Source organism: Bufo gargarizans, chromosome 5, assembly GCF_014858855.1.
Source record: "Bufo gargarizans isolate SCDJY-AF-19 chromosome 5, ASM1485885v1, whole genome shotgun sequence".
Classification (NCBI taxonomy): Eukaryota; Metazoa; Chordata; class Amphibia; order Anura; family Bufonidae; genus Bufo; species Bufo gargarizans.
The window spans coordinates 17,782,926-17,804,524 of NC_058084.1; the positions used below are offsets into that span (position 1 = coordinate 17,782,926).

The following is a 21,599-nucleotide window of genomic DNA, read 5'->3' on the forward strand; positions in this document are numbered from 1 at the left end:
GACATCAATAGGGATTAAGCTCTTTGAGATGCTCAGTTGTGTTATGAAAACCAAGATGTTTTGAGCTCTTCCTATTCAAGAGTGATTCTAGGAAATGAGTTCCGTCAGAGTATAGTGAAAACAGAGATGAGCATCCATAAATCCTAATTGGGTAAATCAATGTAAGAACGTAAGATCTCAGACACGACATGTTTCTGTGAGCACCGATGTACGCACAACCTCTTAGATGACTGATAGAGAGCCTGGAACGTGTGGCTTTATCGTCACTTAGTCACTCTTCAGGTGTTTATTTATGTCCAAAGATTGTATGAACATAAAGGTTATTTGTCATCCAGATAATTTCTCTGAGTAAACATTTCCTCAATAAACATCTAAGCTGGTGTTTTGGGGTTTTATTGATGTAATTTATTGGTTTATTCTACTCTGTATGTCCTGGATTTCTTCAAAACATCTTATAATTGTCTAAGTTATGGAAGACTCAGATAATATAGTTATTGTAGATTGCATCATCCAAAAGCAAATAAAAAAAACAAAGAAATTACCTTCAACCAATCAATTCAAAAAATATAATTTAGAAAACATAATCCTGCTAAATATTCTCCATGGGGTTGCCCAGAATAAGAAGGTGGCTTCCTTACTCCAAAAACAGTGCAATATTTGTCCATACATCCTTCTATTTAGTTGAGTTGCAATATCAGACACAACCCATTGACGAGTGTGGTTCTATTTCTGAAAAAAGAAAATTTCTAATGCTGAATAACCCTTTTTAAATAAAATAATAATCTGCACGCCAATATATGGATATACAAGAGAAACTGGTATTAACGGACTGCATGCTACAGCTTCTAGTCAAACACAGATATTGATATTCATAAAAGTGTTTTTTTGGACTGTAGATTAAGCTCATAGGGGTGGTGCTCTCATTAAATTGGCATTTTAGAGGGAGACTTCCACCATATATTCCTACATCTTGGTTAAAAGGGCTCACCAAAGAACAGGGAGCCCAAATTGTGCAGTAATGGGTTGGTTGAAACAATGAGTGATCTATAAAACTGCCTGGTGGCCCAATGGATTCCACTGGTCAAGTTGAGGGTCAAAATCTTCTGGCTCCTTGGTAAGTTTTAGAGGGCTCAAATGTTCTATGACTCCCTTTAAATCTAAAAGGTAGGGAAATACAAACCTGTGACCGCTCAAAAATGTTGATGGACAGAGTTGGATAACTGACAAACTAGGAGTCAAATAAGTGTAGTTATGACTTGGTTGAAAAGAAAATTACAAAACTTAAGGTCTGCCCAGTGGGACAATGAAAGTTTCAGTCATCATTCTCTCTAGTAAATCCCTTTAGTATGTTCAGGAGTAGGGATGAGCGGACCCATGGATGTTCGGGTTTGCCAGGTTCGGACAAACTTCGGCTCAAAGTTCGAGTTCGGGACCCAAACTTGACCAGAATCCCGAACCACATTGAAGTCAATGGGGACCTGAACTTTGGTGCACTAAAATGGCTGTAAAATAGTCGTAGTAAGGGCTAGAGGGCTGCAAAACGAAGCAAAACTGGGGTAAGAGCAGAACAATTGCACTGCAAACACATGTGTATAGGAAATGACTTAAAATAACAGAATAGAAAAAAATTAAATAAAATAATCTTGAGGTTAAAGTGGAGTAGGAGGTAGAGGAGGCAGGTGGACGTGTCGGTGAAAGGTGGAAGCGGCGGTGGAGGAGGAGGAGGTAGCCAACACTGTTTTTGTTGTTTTTTTGTTTTTTCCCTTTATTTATTTATTTTATTTTTTATAAATTTGGGAAGACCCCAAAACATTGGGAAATAAAAAAGAGAATGCAAAGAGAAAGTGCGCTGGAGTATAACAATGGCTGGGTGCGGCCGGTATACTTGTCTACTCAGCACAAGATACGGACAAGTCCTGTGGGATCCATCGCTGGTTCATTTTATTGAACGTGAGCTTGTCCACATTGGCTGTGGACAGGCGGTTGCGCTTGTTTGTGATAACCCCCCTGTGATGCTAAACACACGATCGGACAATACACTGGATGCAGGGCAGGCCAGCACCCCCAAGGCGTAAAGGGCAAGCTCAGGCCATGTGCCCAGAAGTTAAAGGGGGCAGACCCATCAGTCAGTACGTGTAGTCATGTGCACAAGTACTGTTCCACCATGTTGCTGAAATGCTGCCTCCTGCTAAGACGTTCCATATCAGCTGGTGGTGCTGGTTGTTGTGGCGTGCTGACAAAGCTTTTCCACATTTCAGCCATGCTAACCCTGCCTTCTGAGGTGCTGGTGGTGCCCCAGCTGTGTTGGAGACTTCTTCCGCCTCCTCTGCCTTTGCCTTGTGCTTCCACTGAGCCCTCGCTGAGGTGTGAATGCCATAAGCAGCGCCTAACAGCGTGCGCTTGTACTCACGCATCTTCCGATCACGCTCCAGTGATGGAATTAAGGGACAGCACGTTGTCCTTGTAGCGGGGATTCAGCAGGGTGGCCACCCAGTAATCAGCACTGGTTAGAATGTGGGCAACTTGGCGGCACTGCAGCACTGCAGCATGTAGTCGCTCATGTGTGCCAGGCTGCCCAGAGGCAACGACAAGCTGTCCTCTGTGGGAGGTGTATCGTCTGTGTCCTCTGTATCCCCCAGCCACGCTCCATTGATGCCTTGGGTGCCACCTTGCTGTGAACACGGTTCCTCCTCTTCCTTCTTCTCATCCTGCAGAACGGTGCACTGGCTGGACAGTTGTGTACCTGGCCTCTGTTGGTGCAAAAACCCACCCTCCAAGCCACTTGAAAATTACTAGCCTAATAACCGTAGAAATGATCCCTCTCCTCCTTGTTTTTTTCAAGGAGACATAGAAGTGGGATAGTAACGCTGAGGACGGCGTCATCGGCACTGGCCATGTTGGTGGAGTACTCAAAACAGCGCAACAGGGCACACAGGTCTCGCATGGAGGCCCAGTCATTGGTGGTGAAGTGGTGCTGTTCTGTAGTGCGACTGACCCGTGCGTGCTGCAGCTGAAACTCCACTATGGCCTGCTGCTGCTCGCACAGTCTGTCCAGCATGTGCAAGGTGGAGTTCCACCTTGGAATCTCGGAATGACAGCATTTCAAAAGCCAGGATTTTTTTAATGCTGGCATTTAGGGCCAGGGATCGCGGGTGGGTAGAGGGGTTCTTCCTTTTTCTCTCTAGTGTTTGGGGGATGGACAGCTGAACGCTTCCATGGGACAGTGTGGACATGCTGGGTGACGGTGGTGGAGGTGGTAGTGTTGATGCCACATCCTCTTTTTGCGGGGTGGCAGGTGGCACTGTCACTCCAGAGGGGAAGGAAGAGGCCGAGACTGCAGCAGAAGAGGAAGCAGGAGGAGCCAGAGACCTTTCTTGGTTTTTTAAGGTGTCTACTCCACTGCAGCTCGTGCTTTGTACTTAAATGCCTGGTCATGCAGGTTGTGCTCAGGTTTAGATCATTTATGCCTCGCTTCAGGCTCTGATGGCACAGCGTGCAAACCACTTGTGTCTTGTCGTCAGCACATTGTCTGAAGAACTGCCACGCCAGGGAACTCCTTGGAGCTGGCTTATGTATGCTCGTTCCCTGGGTGCCGTGGGCAGTAGCAGGCGTACTGGCTAGGGAATGGCCATTCTGCTTTTGCACCCTGCTCGCTCTTTTACTGTGTGGCTGGCGCTGTGTGACCACCACCTCTTCCTCCGAACTGCACACGTCACTCACATGACCTTGATTCATGTGGGGTCTAGGACCTCATCATCCTCCACATCATCTTCCACCCAGTCTTCACCCCTGCCCTCCTTTGTCGGACTGCACACGGCAGAAAGCCACAGCAGTTGGCGCCTTGTGTTTCATCATCATAATCAGAGACGTGCTGCAGTGGTCCTCCCATGTCCACATCCTGAAACATAAGTGGCTGGGCATCAGTGCACTCAATCTCTTTGACTTCTGGGGAAGGGCTATGTGGATGGCCCACGGAAACCCCGCCAGCAGAGTCATCAAAAAGCAGAAGAGACTGCTGCATGACTTGGGGCTCAGACTGCTTGGCTGATTTGCAAGGGGGTGAGGTGAAAGACTGATGGACATGGGCTGCAGGTACCAACTCTGTGGTTTCAGCAGGGGACTGGGTGGGAGACAATGTGAAGGAACTGGAGGCACTGTCAGCCACCCAATCTACTATCGCCTCTACTTGTTCTGGCCTCACCATTTGTACACCGGTATTCGGGCCTACAAAATGACGCTGTACGTCCTGTCGCCTATGTGCACCTGAGGAAGGTGTTTAATTTGTGCGTGTAGATGGCACAGATCGACCATGTCCTCTTCCTGCAACAGGAGCTCCACCAGCAGCACCACGACCAGGGCCACATCCCTTATTTGATGCCCTCCTTATTATTTGAGGTCACCCACCAAACTAACAGACAGATTAACTATATTAATTTCCCTGTCACGTATAAGTGCACATGTAACTCACACCAAAAATGGGTATATGTCACCCATCGAAATAACAGATGCAGTAACTATTATATATTTGTGTCAGGGGTACAAAGATGGTGTATTGCACCCACAAAATTTCATTATAGGTCACCCACAAAAACAAGTAGCCAGATTCCTAACTCTCTCCTTCACTTCAGCTGCCTGCCTCCTGTCCCTGCACTACTCAGAGCTGTCGGGCGTGATCCAGCTTGTATAGAGGCTGGGTCACATGATGCACCGGCCAATCACAGCCATGCCATTACTAGGCATGGCTGTGATGGCTTCTAAGTGCCCACAGCTTAATAGCTTGTTGATTGGCTGCCCTACACCCTTTCAACAAGCTTTATTAAATGCCCGAACACCGAACTCGAACCCGAACTTTTCCGTCAAAGTTCGGGTCCGGGTACCCAAACTCATAAAGTTCAGTACGGACTTCACTCAACACTATTTAGGAGGGCTCAAGTGACATCCAAAGAATGAGTTGAAACAGGGACCTTCCATATTTGGAGGTTGCAGACAAACTGTTGGGCTTAATGAAGGATCGAGAGCCAAATCAGCCTACATTATGTAGCTCAATTACTTTTGACTTCAAATCACCAAGCTGTTTGGCCACAGAAGCGAGCCTATTGTGCCATGGTATATTACGGCAGGATGGTTGACTGGCTAGGTTTGATTTTTCACTTGTTTTAAGTTGACCACATAACGTCTCTAATGATCTATAAGAGGGTTTTGAATTTGATATATAAATTACATCTCCTAATAAGACACATAGTTTCTGATTTTGTAATGTTTGATTCCAAACTGTGTTCCAACACAAGTAAAAGAAATCATCACGGAAGGTGGAAACAGCAGTTACTTAAAAAAAAAAAACTAGAACATTTAGACAGGATGTGATCAATAACCAGAAGCATGGAAGGAAAGTAAAATGAAGTATAGGGCTGCTGGTGGTGTAACGGATCCCAGTCATCCAGAGGATGGCTACTGTTCTATTATATGGGTTTGAGGAGTCCTAGACATGAAACCAACAAAGTTCTACCAAGTGCAAATGCAACATGATACACTGAGGGGTATTGGCCTTAAAATATTTTGGGTCTTGGTGATTTTACTAAAATTTATAAAGAAAAGAGCCCTCCAATAAGGTATTTCATGCTGTCCTTGTGTTTCTATCAAGTCTACAAAGGACTATTCTGAAGGACAATGTTTATATGTATAGGAAATGCCATAAATGTTTGCTCAAAATCTTTGATCAGCTGAGATTACACACTGATGTCTGTTTCCGTCGGAAAACTTGCCACTAACTCATGAACCGTGCCAAATCTCCTAAACTTCCAGAATTTCTAGCATCTTGAACCTTCATGCACGGTCTGTATAGATAGGGAAGCAGGGTGAGCGTGCTTCATGGAAGCTGATATAAATGGGGAATGATTGACAAAGACTAGGGAGTGACAGGGGAGTAGGGTTACTTTCCCTGACTCATCGAGGGAATTCAGCAGTGCAATAGCACAGGTGACTATGTCCTAGTCTACACAGCAAAGCTGACAAGTAAAAATCTGTGCTACAGCCATGTCTTAAAGTGGTTTTCCCATTTTGGTAAAAGATGGCATTTCCATAGACCATTGCCAGGACCCCATTAATCATAAAAGTGGGAGTGATGATGTCCACTATATAACACATTATAAACATGGAGTATTTGTATAGTAAAATTGTGCCGCTCAATATAATAATGGGGCTCCGGTACACAATGCATCTGATAAGACATGGCATAGATGTCCCTGTCCAGCATAATGTGTTCCGCTTTCACAGATAGCAATCTGGTTATTGCTCATATCATCTGCTCTAAGGCACATGGACAATGGACTCACCCGGCCCGCTCCTTGAGCTTCTTGTCGGTTATGCCATCTTTTGAGACAAGTTTATTAAACACCAGAATTCCAATAACCATATTGACCTGTAGAGAAAAAAAATGAGATATGTTCTTGGCAAACAGATAGCTTTCCTTGTGAAACGTGTGCAAGACATTTGGATGGAAATTCTACATCTGCACAATGTTCATGGAAGTGCTCATCATCACAGGTTATTACTGTATGACTTAATGTGATTAGTAGATTCTCTATTCTGATAATTATCCTACTTCCTGCAGGTGTAACCACCATCACTTTCATAGATTCTGGTGGAAACAACTGTCATTCTTGAATTATTTCTGCTGGACAAATTGCAGCTACTGTATTATATGCAGAAAAATCATTCATTTGGAACCAGTTCCTCTTCTAGATTAATCCTGGTGGAACCAATTCCACATCTGAATTAATTCTGGTGAAATTACTTCCGCTTTTAAATTATTCTGGCTGGGATAACTTCCAATTCCTTCCTATTCCTGGTGGAACCATTCCCTCTTCTGCATTATTCATGATGAAAACCACTATCACTTCTAGATTATTCATTTGGAACCACTTCTACTCCTACGTTATTATGGTAGAACCACTTCTAATTTATTTCGGATGGAATTTCTATCGCATTTGGATGTTTCGTGGAAACTATTTCTAGATATTTTCACGGGCAACCCCTATTTACTTATTATTCCTAATTTCCTTTTCTACATTATTCCATCTTTCCATATTATTTTCTGTTCGAAAAACTCCCAAACTTTGGGAGTTCTACTCCAGTTTGGGAGTTCTACTCCAGTTTTACTTCTCGATAATTCAAAGTGGAACCATTTTCACTTCTAGATTATTCCAGGTAAAATTACTTCCACATCTAGATTATTTATTTTAGGAATTCTCCCACAGCTGAACTATCCCTAGACTATTCCTAAAGGAACTACTACTATATGATTACAAGTTTTATACCATTTTTTATTTTGAGGTTATACTAGATTGAATCACTTCCATTTCTAGTCTATTCATGATTGAATTATTTCCACTTGTAGGTTATGTCTGTTGTAAACTCTTCTGCACTTGGACTATCCGTAGACTATTCCTAGAAGAACCACTACTAGATGCTGTAATTCCAAGTGCAACTACTTATTTTATTTCTAGGATTATTCTTGGTGGAACCAACTCCTCTTCTTATTATTCCTAGTGGAACTACTTCTTCTACCTTGTTCCTGGTGGAACCACATGCTCTTCTATATTTTTCCTGGTGGGACCAATTTAAAACCTAGACTACAATATTTTTGCAGCATCCACTGACATGTTTAACATTTTCATGATAGAGCTACTGATGCTTCTCAACTATTTTTCTATACTGTTTCTTATGGGAAATTGTTGGAAACACCGCCTCCTCTACTGGATTGTTCCTGGTGGAAATATTTCCACTTGTGGATTACAGCCACATCTAGTTCTAAATTATTTTATGGTAGAGACAGGGCCATTCATAGTTAATTTCCACAAGTGCTCGCTTAGATTTATCTTAAGTATAAATCAATTTTGGTTTCTAGAACCACTGGTAGATCTAGATTATTCCTCAATTTTGATTCCGGATTATACCTGAACATGACAATATTATCTTATTAGTGCAAACCCAATAATCCTTTCTAGATTGAATCTAATGTCACTTCCAGATAATTTCTGATGGAGTCACTGTCACCCCATAGACTTGCAGACTGTTCCGGATTATTTATTGCCTCTTCTATATTATTAATGATGGACTTACTGCTTCTCCTGGAATATATTATATCGACCCAATGTTTCTTCTAGAGAATGAAAGTTAATAAATATGTGATAAATACGGGAAGATGACAAATGGCGTGGCATTATTTAAAAATTTTAAGCATTTATTCAGGTATTTTTTTTATTTTTTTTTTAGAAAAGTTGTTTTCTCTTTTTACATTTTGTTTATCTTTTTATGAAAGGATTTAACCTAGTACACTACTTGAGTCAAATTCCAAAAATCTCCAATCTAACCAGTTGTGGTGAGATGGTGGCAGCACCCTCAAGATCATCTTAACACAATAATACATCAAGGCACGGCAAATACCACATGTGTTTGATATAGTATATTGGATTTAAAGTAAAAATATAAAAATAAAAATAAAGCATTAAAAAGCAATAAGGAGGATTCATCAAACAAAATACCAAAACGACAGCAGCAGCCGGGCCCACAAATGCGTAGAGGAGACCTCCTTCCAGAGACAGCCAGCAACTGCAAGAGATAAACAAACAGTGTTACCTGATGGCGTGGATACAAATGTGTGCAATTTTGCATTCGGGGTTTAACAAGTTGCCGGCCCCAGCTAAATATACCAAAAAACGCTACCGAGGATGAGTATCTGAGGAGCTACAGGTTGCTTCAGGATAGAAAAAAAAAATGTTGAAATTAACCCCGCCATCTGTTGAGAAACTATAACCCTCATCATGCCCTGATGGACTAGCTGTTCTTGCTTTGGTGTTACCTCTCCACTCATTCTATAAAAAATTAAAATCCTCTATATGTATCCCAGCATATTGACTATCCTTGTCTCAGGCTGAAAGGAAAGTGTCTGCCGAAGGAGCCCTCCCCCCAACTACTCTAAAAGCAAAAGATCCATCAACAGCAGCTTGTTGACAGTTTCCAGGAGCAAATAGATTATTGCACATTACACAAAGTAACAAACTAAAATACAAACAATGTAATACAAACATGTAACAGAAGTGCCAGACAATGATGACCATAGGTGAAGAACCTAGGACACTGTTGTCCAACCTCCACCACCCGTCAAGTCTTCTTCTGCCGTAGAAGATTATTTTCCACCCCCTACAGCCTGGTTTCTCTTGACGCGTTTTTATTTTCAGGTACAGCGCTGTGAACATGTGATGAGCCCTCGCCCCGCTCACAGCAGACAGTGCGAAAACACAATGCATCTCTTCTTCACATGGGCTGACAGCAAAATGACTACGGTGAGAATTGCTGGCACCGAGATGAAAGGTTTTCCAGCGCTGTGCCAAGAGTCCAGACTTTACCGCCTGAATGCCAATGAGATCCCAGACAGCTGACCCTGGTCAATTGTTTCTGCTCCAGGGCCAAAGCCAATATTGCTGTGACAGATGTCCGGGCAGTGAAAGTGATTGTGACGCTCACGTTTTCTGCCCCCTGCTTGGATGGCGTAGAGAGAGGAAGCGTTGACATGACACCGAGCTCGGATGATCTATTAACTCTTACATTGTTATGAAGCGGACATATTTTATCTCTGTTTGAATATAAAAGTAATGGAGGAGCAGCACTAAATATAGAAAATGCATGAAAAAAAATATTACAAAATATTCTTTTATCCTAGTTTGACAGCACAATTAAAACTGAAATATACCGCATTTTTCATTTTATAAGACGCACCTCTGTTTACTAAAATTCAAGGGAAGAGTTACTTTGTAACAATAAACTCAATTCCCTAATTAATCACTGCTTGAACTTCTCAAAATCCCATTGGTTAGGCTATATGAAACCAATTATCTACCGTAATCAGTTTAAACCCCCCCCCCCCTTTCCTTTATTAACCCTTTCACTCTCATCTTACTATTTTATTCTATTACACTTTAATAAATCTTAATCACTTTTTTTTCTATATCTCACCATTCTGTACTTTTATATTCTTCTTTCACTTATTATCAGTAGCTTTTCCCTATCCTCCATAGTTTCTTTTTAGAGCTATTATCCTATATTAGGGACCAAGGAATTTTCCTCCTGGAGCAATATGCATACAGGGATATCTAGGTGGTTTATCTTGTTTATTGATTTACTGAATAAAAATAAAAAAACATGTTTATTTTATTTTTTATTCCTTTATTCCTTAATTTTTTTAATTTTTTATTATTGCATTCGCAATAATGGTTGTACATGTCCCCAACTGTGATGCCGGGGCTGAAGGTGATCACCATGTCTGGTTGTATTCTGGGTCATTGTGTCTGGTTGTTTTGTAGAGGGGCTATGTTTGTGTGATGAGACATTGTGTCTGGCTGTGTTGAAGTGGTACAGTGTTTGTGTTATGGGGGGCACCTGGTCAGGTTGTGTTATGTCTGTTCCTCAACTCCGGTCCTCGGGACCCACCTGCCAGTCATGTTTTTAGGGTTTACTTAGTATTGAGCAGTTGATATAATTAGTGTGAGTGCATCAGGACTTACCACAGGTATTCATTCTGTGGGATATTCTCAAATCGAGATCTGTAGGTGAGTCCCGAAGACTGGAGTTGGGGAGCACTGAGGTGCTTGTGTTGTGGGGGACACTGTCAGGTGGTTTTCCGGACAGGCTATGGTTGTGTTCTGGGGCATAGTACCTAGATGTGTTATGGAGATACAGAAGCTTGGTTTTGTTATGAAGTGACTATAGTTATGTTATGGTCATTGTGCCCAGTTGTGTTTTATTAGTACAGTGGTTGTCAGGTTGTGTTATGGGGCATTGTTCAGACTGCCTTATAATAGGCATATTGGTTGTGTTATGGGGACACTGTGGTTGTGTTATAGGACATTGCGTCTGGTTACGTTATGGAGGGGCCACGGTTGTGTTATGGGCACATTGTGGCTCTCTGTGTTGTATTGGGGCATTGCATTGGATTGTGTTACTATAGAATATTGTTTGTGTTGTGGGGACACTATGTTTGTTGTATTATGGAGGATTGTATCTGGCTGTGTTATATAGGTGCATCGGTTGTGTTATAAAGACACTGGACCGTGTCTGACTATATTGTGCAGAGTGGTTATGTTGTGGGTAATCTTTCTCAGGCTGTTTTATCCTGCGGTTATGGTTGGGTTATGGGGACACTGTCTGGTTGCGTCATGGAGGAACTATGGCTGTGTTATGGGGAGTTGTGTTCTGAAGGCAATGTCTCTGGCCGTGTTGTAGTGGTAAAGTGGTTGTGTTATGTGGACAACTTGTTAGGTTGTGTTGTGTACAGACTATGACTGTGTTACAAGGAAAAAATGTACAAAAAATGTTTAATAAAATTCTATCACAAAACATGACGATATAATGGTTTACGTGTCAAGCGGCAAATTATATGGTTTGCAACACTTAACACCTCCGGAGTTTTGAAACTTTATTTGGATGACTGTCCTATGACAGCACTGTGGTGGCCATATTGTAGGCAGTGTGTTTAGCAATGTTATTGGGGCACTGTGGCAGGCAAACCTATGGGGGCATTGTGACTACTAAAATTATCGAGGGCATTATTATGGGACATCATGGCTGGCACTGTTATGGGGGCACTGTAGCCTGGTATGTACTGTAGGTTATATTATTGGTGCTCTGCATGATAGAGCTATTGAGTAGACTACTATTTCCAAGCTGGTGAATAAGGGTGGTCTCCAGGTATTATGTTCCTGTAAGCCACACCCACCTTTATTAAGCCACGCCCACATTTTCCCTTACTCAAGGGCTGCATGTAGTTGTACAATATAAGATCGCAACATTGTTGCTAATGCAAAATATTCAGCAGAAATCAGTAGCATTGAACTAGTAAATGTTGACCTTTTCAAAAAAAAATATCAAAAATGTTTTCAGAAAAAGTTCCCGGCTCCCACTACACATTGACGTTTCTGCCCTGACCCTGATGTGAAAGAAGTGGAAGCATTTAAGCTAAAAAAATAAAATAAATAAATGGTATGCAAAGAACAAAACCCCAGACCAAGGACATGTAACCAAGTAATTTTCCGAGGAATGAGCATCTTAACAAAATCATGATTGGCCTTCGCCTTCTCCGAGCAAACTCAGTCTACCTTGAAGACAGCTAATAAATTAATTCTAGCACTCACGCTGTTTTCAAGTCCCGTATTAAGATTAATGTCGCCCATTCTTTCCACCTAAATAAGGTGTTCTTAGCAATTTGTAAGCTGAACAAGTGGAAAGGTTTGACACGGTGGTATTGCGTGCCATGAAGCGGGTCATTATTCAATGTCAAGCCGCCTCGACTCCATACATGGTGCACAAAAGCCAAATATTATTCTCACACTTTCGCGAAACATGACATTGAAAGACCCTTTTACCCTGAAATGTTCTCTGTAGACATTAGCTAAAATAATAACGCCAGATCGGCATGGCAGATACAGTGCATGCTACTATGGGTAGCGGATTTACCATTATGGTAGATGCAACAAGCCTCAGGTGGTCAGGACACTGGCCGTGACTAACTGATGTAATTCATGACCTACCAACACACACGTGTTTATGTGCGCTGCAGATAATTTTCACAAATCAGAAATAGTGTGAGAATGACCATAACCCTGACTATTCTCACACCTTTCAGGCAGTTGGAGTGTAGAAGCTTTGTCATTCCCATACTTTTAAGCTATAAAGCCAATAACCAGATCCTTTAAAGGGGTTGTCCGGGTTCAGAGCTGAACCCGGACATACCCTTATTTTCACCCCGGCAGCCCCCCTGAGCCTAGCATCGGAGCATCTCATGCTCCGATGCGCTCCCGTGCCCTGCGCTAAACCGCACAGGGCAAGGGCTCTTTTGTTTTCAATAACACACTGCCGGGCGGTAACTTCGTTGACGTCACCGGCTCTGAGGGGCGGGCTTTAGCTCTGCCCTAGCCGTTTTACTGGCTAGGGCAGAGCTAAATCCCGCCCATCGGTGCCGGTGACGTCACCGGGGTTCCTGTCAGCCCCATGGAGAGCCCCAGTACATCACCGGAACTCCTAAAAATGCCTTTGCCCTGTGCAATTTAGCGCAGGGCAAAGGAGACCATCGGAGCATGAACTGCTCCGATGCTCCTGTCAGGGGGGCTGTCAGGGTGAAAATGGAGGGATGTCCGGGTTCAGCTCTGAACCCGGACAACCCCTTTAATCTGAGAATAAGAGCTAGGTACACAGGCCATTCTCATACTAATTTCCTAATAACCTTGACTATTCTCACACCCTCAAGACAAATACAGCATGGCAGTTATATAATTCTACCACTTTACTAGGATAAAATGCATAGCAACAGCTACATCATCAAATGGGAGCATTGGTATTGGTTACACAGGTCATTCTCATAACTAAGCCCACAATGTAAGAATGACTTGAATGACCTTGACTATTCTCATAGCCTCGGGCAAAAACAACATGGCAATTATGTAATTCTAATACTTTAATAGAATAAACTGTATAGCAATAGCTAATCAGTGCATTGATATTGGTTACACTGGTCATTCACATACCAAACCACAGTGTGAGAATAACCTGATTAACACTGGGTATTGATACATTGCTCTGCTCACCAGAGCTTGGGATCTGTTTGGCTCTTGTACTTAGAGTAACTAACTGGTCCATTTGTAGAGATGGACTGAGTGTAATCTGGACTCCCCCCAGGTATGAGAAGTCATCACCCTCTTACTAACTGCTGAGTTAGTTGAGAAATTGCATCTGAGGAGCAATTATTACAACATTAAAGGGGCTATCTAGGTACTCATTATCACATTGGTGGTGGTACAAACCCAGCCACTCCGAGCTGTTGCAGGGAGCTCTGGTGAGTACTGTGGGCTCCCAGCAGCTTTCCGAGCACAGCACCGTACATTGTATAGAGGCTGCTCTTGGTATTGCAGCTGAGCCCTATTGACGTGAATGGGGTTGAGCTGCAGCTAGGCCATGTGACTGTACTGTGACTTCACATAGCCCAGGAAGAGGCTATGGTGATCATTTACAGGAAGAGATAAGAAGGCAGTACTATCTGTACCTACATAATTTACAGTGAGAGACAGGGAGGCAGTACTATCTGTACCTACATAATTTACATGGAGATACAGGGAGGCAGTACTATCTGTGCCTACATCATTTAAAGGGAGATACAGGGAGGCAGTACTATCTGTGCCTACATCATTTACAGGGAGATAGCACTATTTGTATATCACTTAAAGGAAGAGACAGGGAGGCAGTACTATCTGTACTTAGATCATATACAGGAAGAGATAGGGAGGTAGAGCGATCTGTACTTACATCATTTACAGGGAGAGACAGGGAGGCAGTGCTATCTGTACCTACACTATTTACAGGGAGAGACAGGGAGGCAGTGCTATCTGTACCTACACTATTTACAGGGAGAGACAGGGAGGAAGTGCTATCTGTACTTAAATCATTTACAGGAAAATACAGGGAGGCAGTACTATCTGTATATAATTTACAGGAAGAGACAGGGAGGCAGTACTATATGTACTTAGATCACATACAGGGAGAGACAGGGAGGTAGAGCTATCTGTACCTACATCATTTACAGGAAGCGACAGGGAAGCAGTGCTACATCATTTACATGGAGAGACAGGGAGGCAGTACTATCTGTATCTACATAATTTACAGGAGAGACAGGGAGGCAGTACTATCTGTGCCTACATAATTTACAGGGAGGCAGTACTATCTGTGCCTACATAATTTACAGGGAGGCAGTACTATCTGTACCTACATGATTTACAGGGAGAGACAGGGAGCCGGTATTATCTGTACCTACATCATTTACAGGAGAGACAGGGTGACAGTACTATCTGTATTTACATCTTTTACAGGAGAGACAGGGTGGCAGTACTATCTGTACCTACATCATTTACAGGAGAGACAGGGTGGCAGTACTATCTGTACCTACATCATTTACAGGAGAGACAGGGAGGTAGTATGATTTGTATCTACATTATTTACAGGGAAAGACAGGAAGCCGGTTCTATCTGTACCTACATCATTTACAGGGTGAGAAAGGAATGCAGTACTATCTGTAACTACAACATTTAAAGGGAAGGTGAGAAGTGGAGGCAGTACTATCTGTCCTTACACATCTTATTTACATGGAGAGACAGGGAGGCAGTACTATCTGTACCTACATCATTTACAGGGAGAGACAGGGAGGCAGTACTATCTGTACCTACATTATTTACAGGGGGAGACAGGGAGGCAGTACTATCTGTACCTACATTATTTACAGGGAGAGACAGGGAGGCAGTACTATCTGTACCTACATCATTTACAGGGAGAGACAGGGAGGCAGTACTATCTGTACCTACATCATTTACAGGGAGAGACAGGGAGGCAGTACTATCTGTCTACTATTTTGCAATTATGTAGTACTCCCCGTGCAGGGTGACCACCATATTACACTGAAAGCTAAGCACAGAGATGGTGGTTACTTTGCTTTGCCACTTTAAGTGCATATCCTAATAAAATAATTAGATTCAGGTTATGAATATATATATATATATAGCGGAAATAATGGACCAGCCTCCTCGTCTAATCCCGCACACACCTGTATGGAATCTACAGCAAAAGAAAAAAAACTGGTACAGATAATACTGGAGACCAAGATGCTACAACAGTTTATTTTTAACCTATTCACTACCTCTCCTAAAGCAGAGCTATCCAATCGCTGCCGCGCACACATCCCCGCTCCCTGCACAGCTGTGCTCCCGGTCAGTGCTGCAGGAAGTAAGATAAATGTCCCTGCAGTGAATGTGAGAAGGCGCCAAGCCAGCGATACTCCTGTGGTTTTAAGGCAGGAGGGCTTGGACCTGACGAGAACCTGGAGGCGATTAGACCAGAGATGGAAACGAAAGATGTGAGGGGAGCGGCCAAGAAATTCTGCTTTACTGGAGAGCATCCTATGCAGAGAACGGCGGGGCTGCTCCGTGCCATGATTAAACATTGCTGCAGTCTTGTGGGTATACAGCAGGCGAACAGCAGTGAATACATAACAAGCCTCCGGAGCTGCGAGCGCTGCAGGCTGCAGAGATGTAGACATTCCTATCAGATGCTGAACACTGTACACAGATGCGGCAGTGCTAAACAGGTCAATGGGCACTTAAATCAGAACAGTGCTGACGACGACTGCGCCAAATGATAAACTCAGCTCTGCTACATCCGTAGTTCTCCATTGATGTCGGTGCATCGGTGACCTTCCTGTCCTAATGTTATGGGTTCACTATGGCTTCTCTGTCTTCACTTGGATTATTGCTTGTATGCTGCATTATTAATAAATGCAGATGTAGCAGTGCTGAATTTGTCATGGTAATCAATCTCTTTGGCCATCATTCTTTTGTAAAGTCTTGTGTAAAACAGGGATAACATGTTGCTATTATGATGACAAACCCAGCTCTGCATTTGTTTCAGTGCGCTGATTGACTCCAATGTGATGGATTCAGTATGTCTTTCTTCTGATGCATTATTTGTATGCTGCTTTATTAATAAATGCAGATGTAGCAGAGCTGAAGTTGTCATGGTGCTCTTTTTAAGCATGATTAGTTTCTAATCTAAGGCAGTGTAGCTCAATGAATTTACCTACAGTCTCATGTTAAAAAGGCATACTATATTGCTGTACTATTGTGATGACAAAATCAGCCCTGCTACTCCATTACTCCTCCTTGTATATGGTGCAGGGCACTGATGACCCCCATTGACCCCTTTGTCCTAATATTATGGGTTCACTGCCTATTTCTTCCAATGCATTATTATGCTGCAGATTTACTAAATGCAGATGTAGCAGTGCTGAATTTGTCATGTTGCTCTTTTTGGGTATTGTCAATTTAGTGGAACTAGTAGGTTTACCTTCAGGCTTAGGAAAACTGGGATACCATATGGCTATAAAAGTATGATGACAAACTCAGCTCTGCTACATGTGGCTAACAATATTCAAATAAATGGTATCATCAGACTCATTAAATGCAATATCAATCCATCTACTGTTCTGTCAATCGCTCAGGCTGCTGCTCTATCCACCATGCTTCACACTGCAGCTCTTTCTCATAATAGCATAGCAAAGGTCAATGACTCCTGTTTATCTGCCTGATCATAGGTCCACCCCTAATATCATCAGAAGCCCGGGATGCTGCTCTGTCCACCATGCTTTACCCTGCATCTCCACTTCTTAATTTGGCCGCGGTGTGTAGAAAGAGTCTTTGCAGGAGACGATCCAAATGTCACAACAATTATAATCTACAAATAACTAAACCACTGATGAGAAAAAGAAGATTATCAGGAAAAGGGTTCACATAGACAAAAGGGAGGGGCATTAATAAAAGGGAGGGGCCTCCACAAGGGGAGGAGCCTAGAGATAATAAAAAAAGAGCAAAAAAATAAAATTTCTACTTCTGACATCTAAATCTATGAAGATCTCCGACAACCCGTCATGGAGCGGGGGAGGGGCGACACTTACTAATTGGCCGATCCATAGCCCTTCGCCTTCGTAAATCCAACAGATATCGCCACCACCAAAGCTGGGAGACCTGAAACACAGAGGAGAGGCTCGTCTGACTGTATCACACAGGATAGGATTAGATACAGCGGCTCAACTACATCATACATGACAGGATTAGATACAGCAGCTCTACTGTATCACATATGAAAGGATTAGATACAGCAGCTCTACTGTATCACACAGGATAGGATTAGATACACAGCTCAGCAGACAGTATCACACAGGATAAGATTAGATACACAGCTCAGCAGACTGTATCACACAGGATAGGATTAGATACACAGCTCAGCAGACAGTATCACACAGGATAGGATTAGATACACAGCTCAGCAGACAGTATCACACAGGACAGGATTAGATACACAGCTCAGCAGACAGTATCACACAGGATAGGATTAGATACACAGCTCAGCAGACAGTATCACACAGGACAGGATTAGATACACAGCTCAGCAGACAGTATCACACAGGATAGGATTAGATACACAGCTCAGCAGACAGTATCACACAGGATAGGATTAGATACACAGCTCAGCAGACAGTATCACACAGGATAGGATTAGATACACAGCTCAGCAGACGGTATCACACAGGACAGGATTAGATACACAGCTCAGCAGACAGTATCACACATGATAGGATTAGATACACAGCTCAGCAGACAGTATCACACATGATAGGATTAGATACACAGCTCAGCAGACAGTATCACACAGGATAGGATTAGATACACAGCTCAGCAGACAGTATCACACAGGATAGGATTAGATACACAGCTCAGCAGGCAGTATCACACAGGATAGGATTAGATACACAGCTCAGCAATCCTCTGAGTACAGATAACGCTGCAGTTTTCATGAAGACACAACATCGAGATATCACAATCGGTTGTGCCAAATGCCATGAGCTCTACATCAGTGACAAAATTCTGCTATGCCACATCCCCGGTATAGCAGAGCTGAGTTTGCCTTTTATGTGCTTTATGTAGCAGATTGGGATATAACAATGAATTTGGGCCAAGTATCGATGACAAACTCAGCTTTATTGCATCAGAATACATACAGAGGTGGCAGAGCTGAGTTTGTTTGTTTCCTTTTGTACTCAGCTCTGCTACATCGCATGCATTAGAAAGCAGAAGCCCGGAGCAGTCCTGAGTGCATCTATTATTCAGGGCTAATAATACAGTGAGCGGTGGAGGGCGGCCCATCCATCAGGCAGAGAGGAGTCAGTGCCAGGCTCTGGGGTACAGGTACTGGAGAGATGGGGATCCCAGCACGAGACGAGCGGCGCCCAGCAGGTGAAGCCAGCACTGCCACAAATCTCAGCTCCTTGCTAATTACAATACAATAAGTCCATTCATTGATGGAGTCTTCATAAGAAGCGCTGAGCCAAGCGCGCTACGCCTCCTCCTGCATGCACATCCGTTCTACCTCCATTTCTCAGTGATGCCCCCTATCACAGTGCCCACCCAGCACAGAAAGTGGTAGTTTTATATTGTTGTTACAGCCCCCCTGCCGCCCTTTTGCTTGGTGTCAGTCTCAACTTCAGTTCTGGCATTCTATTCATGAACTAGGAAGCTCGAGCTAAACAGGGGAGGTCGCACTCATGAGGCAAAGGTTTAGAACTGTGGGAAAAATGTATCCTATGAGACAAACGCAACAATGTATGCAGTGATACATTGTAATGATGCTGCTTAAAGGGGCCTCTGGCTCTATTAGGATCTCTAATATATAAAGCCGAGTGTATGTGAAAATCTAGGGACGCTTTACTGGTGTTACTGGTCACGGCTTCAGTCGAAGTGATGTTTGGGGAAGCGGCAACACGAAATTAGGAGGGTGCGTTCCTGCGACTATAGAACCAAGTGTTTCAGTGTTTTGCGGTCCGTTTTACACGGACCCGTTGTTCCGTTTTTTTATTTCCATTACGTTTTTCCGTATGGCATATACAGTATACAGTAATTACATAGAAAAAAATTGGGCTGGTCATAACATTTTTTAATAGATGGTTCCGCAAAAACAGAACGGATACAGAAGACATACGGATGCATTTCTATATGTGTTCCGTTTTTTTTGGCGGAACCATTGACTTGAATGGAGCCATGGAACGTGATTTGCAATAACAGGACATGTTCTATCTCTCAACGGAACGGAAAAACGGAAATACGGAAACGGAATGCATACGGAGTACATTCAGTTTTTTTTGCGGAACCATTGAAATGAATGGTTCCGTATATGGACCGCAAAAAACAGCCCGTAAACGAGAGAAAAAAAAAACGGTCGTGTGAGAGAGGTATCCATGGAATCAGCTTGTCTTGTGCATCTTACATGCAGACATCTACGGACATAGCTCGCCTCCGTATCGGGATGGCTTGCGTTCCACCCCATTAGAAAACAGGCGGTCCTTCCTATCACTTGCGTTCCACAGGGTCGCGGACCTACGCATGCGCTGTCAGGCCCCATTCTGACGTGCTACAGTGCCGTCATCACGCATGCGTGGTGTTTCGGTGAGGACGCGCTGAAGGATGGCGTCGGCCATCACTGAGGTTTTTTACGGAGAGCCTCTCGCCGCTTTGCCTTTTCTCTTAGTTTTTTATGTGTATATTATATGTATTATCAATAAAGTTATATATTTTTTTAGGTATTTTGTTCTGCTGTAGTTTTTTGCTTTTGATATGTGGATGTGACATTTGGCATCGGGTCTCAACTCTCTAGCACGTACCATTCCTGAGATATTCTCCAAAAATGCAAATATGGCACATCACATGACCTGCATTAGCCAATAGAAGCCTGCAGGGCTTTCTCTTCATATCCCAACTGCCATACACACGGTCACATGACCCTTATCAGCCAATAGAAGCTTGCAGGTCCTCCAGCCTCCACATACACACAGTTTTACATCAGGTTTCCATTAAAACCCAGCCATTTTTCTTCACTGCTGTAGGTCAGCTTTAAAGGGGCAGGGCGCTGTGGAGGTCACTGTTAAAGGGGCAGGGAACGGTGGAGGTCCCAGTTAAGGGGATGGTCCGCTATGAAGGTCAATGTTAAGGGGCGGGGTGCTGTAGAGGTCACAGTTAAGGGGGCAGGTAGGGTAGCCATTCAGGCCACCCTCAAAAGTCGAACCTAAAAACCTCACCCCCAGGTCCCACTAAGCCACGCCCCGATCCAGTTCTGTCACGCCCCCTCCCACTCCGCAGCCAACAGGGATTGAAAAAATGAAGGTAAAAATCCACTTCTGTCAGCTGCAGAGGTGGGAGGGGGTGACTTTCTCTCTGCAGCTCACTCTCAGACAGCACAGTGCTGCTGTCTGAGAGTGAGCTGTACAAAAGGACTTCACTGTGCCCGTCCAGGCCCTGCACCGGGCGGAGGACAGGGAGTCTGAAAGCCGGACTGTCCGGCCTAAAACTGGACCTCTGGCCACCGGGACAGGCTGCTGTGGAGGTCACAGTTAAGGGGACGGTCCACTATGAAGGTCAGTGTTAAAGGGTAGATTGCTGTAGAGGCCACTGTTAAGGGGACGGGGTGTTGTGGAAATCACTGTTAAGGAGATGGGGTACTGTGGAGGTCACTAATAAAGGGGCGGCCGCTGTGGAGATCATTGTTAAAAGGAGCGGGCTGCTGCGGAGGTCACTGTTAAAGGGGCGGGCGCTGTGGAGGTCTCTGTTATAGTGGATACTGTCGATATCTTTTAATGACACACACAAACCTTAGCTGAAATACATGAATTATACCCGTGCGAAGCCAGGTCCTTCTGCTAGTTCTTAATAAAGGAGAGACCCTCTTGTTCAGGACCCTCATCTATGAGCCACAGATTGGAGAAAGGCAACTCTCAACCTGGAGGACTCGATGCTTACCTACATTGCATTGATTTCAATGGGCACCGTGTAATACTTCATTTCTCCTGAAGAGGCGCTGCAGGGGTTGCTTTGCAGATCATAATTGATCACAGGACTCTTTGTGGTCAGGCTTTGTTGGGAAACCCTTTGGATTGTCCAAAGTGGAGAATCCCTTTAAGTTGC

At 43.6% G+C, this 21,599-nt stretch overlaps 1 protein-coding gene across 2 annotated transcripts in view; it reads right to left on the reverse strand.

Annotated features, from left to right (window-relative positions):
• The window catches only part of ADGRB1 (adhesion G protein-coupled receptor B1), a 559,240-nt gene that overhangs the window by 58,233 nt on the left and 479,408 nt on the right, over nt 1-21,599 (reverse strand). For both annotated transcript variants that reach the window (XM_044294271.1, XM_044294270.1), the window contains exons 22-24: nt 17,543-17,612; nt 8,544-8,610; nt 6,333-6,418 (exon numbers count right to left, since the gene is read on the reverse strand). In XM_044294271.1, the coding sequence (XP_044150206.1) occupies nt 6,333-6,418; nt 8,544-8,610; nt 17,543-17,612 (223 nt within the window). The remainder of the gene's footprint in view (nt 1-6,332; nt 6,419-8,543; nt 8,611-17,542; nt 17,613-21,599) is intronic.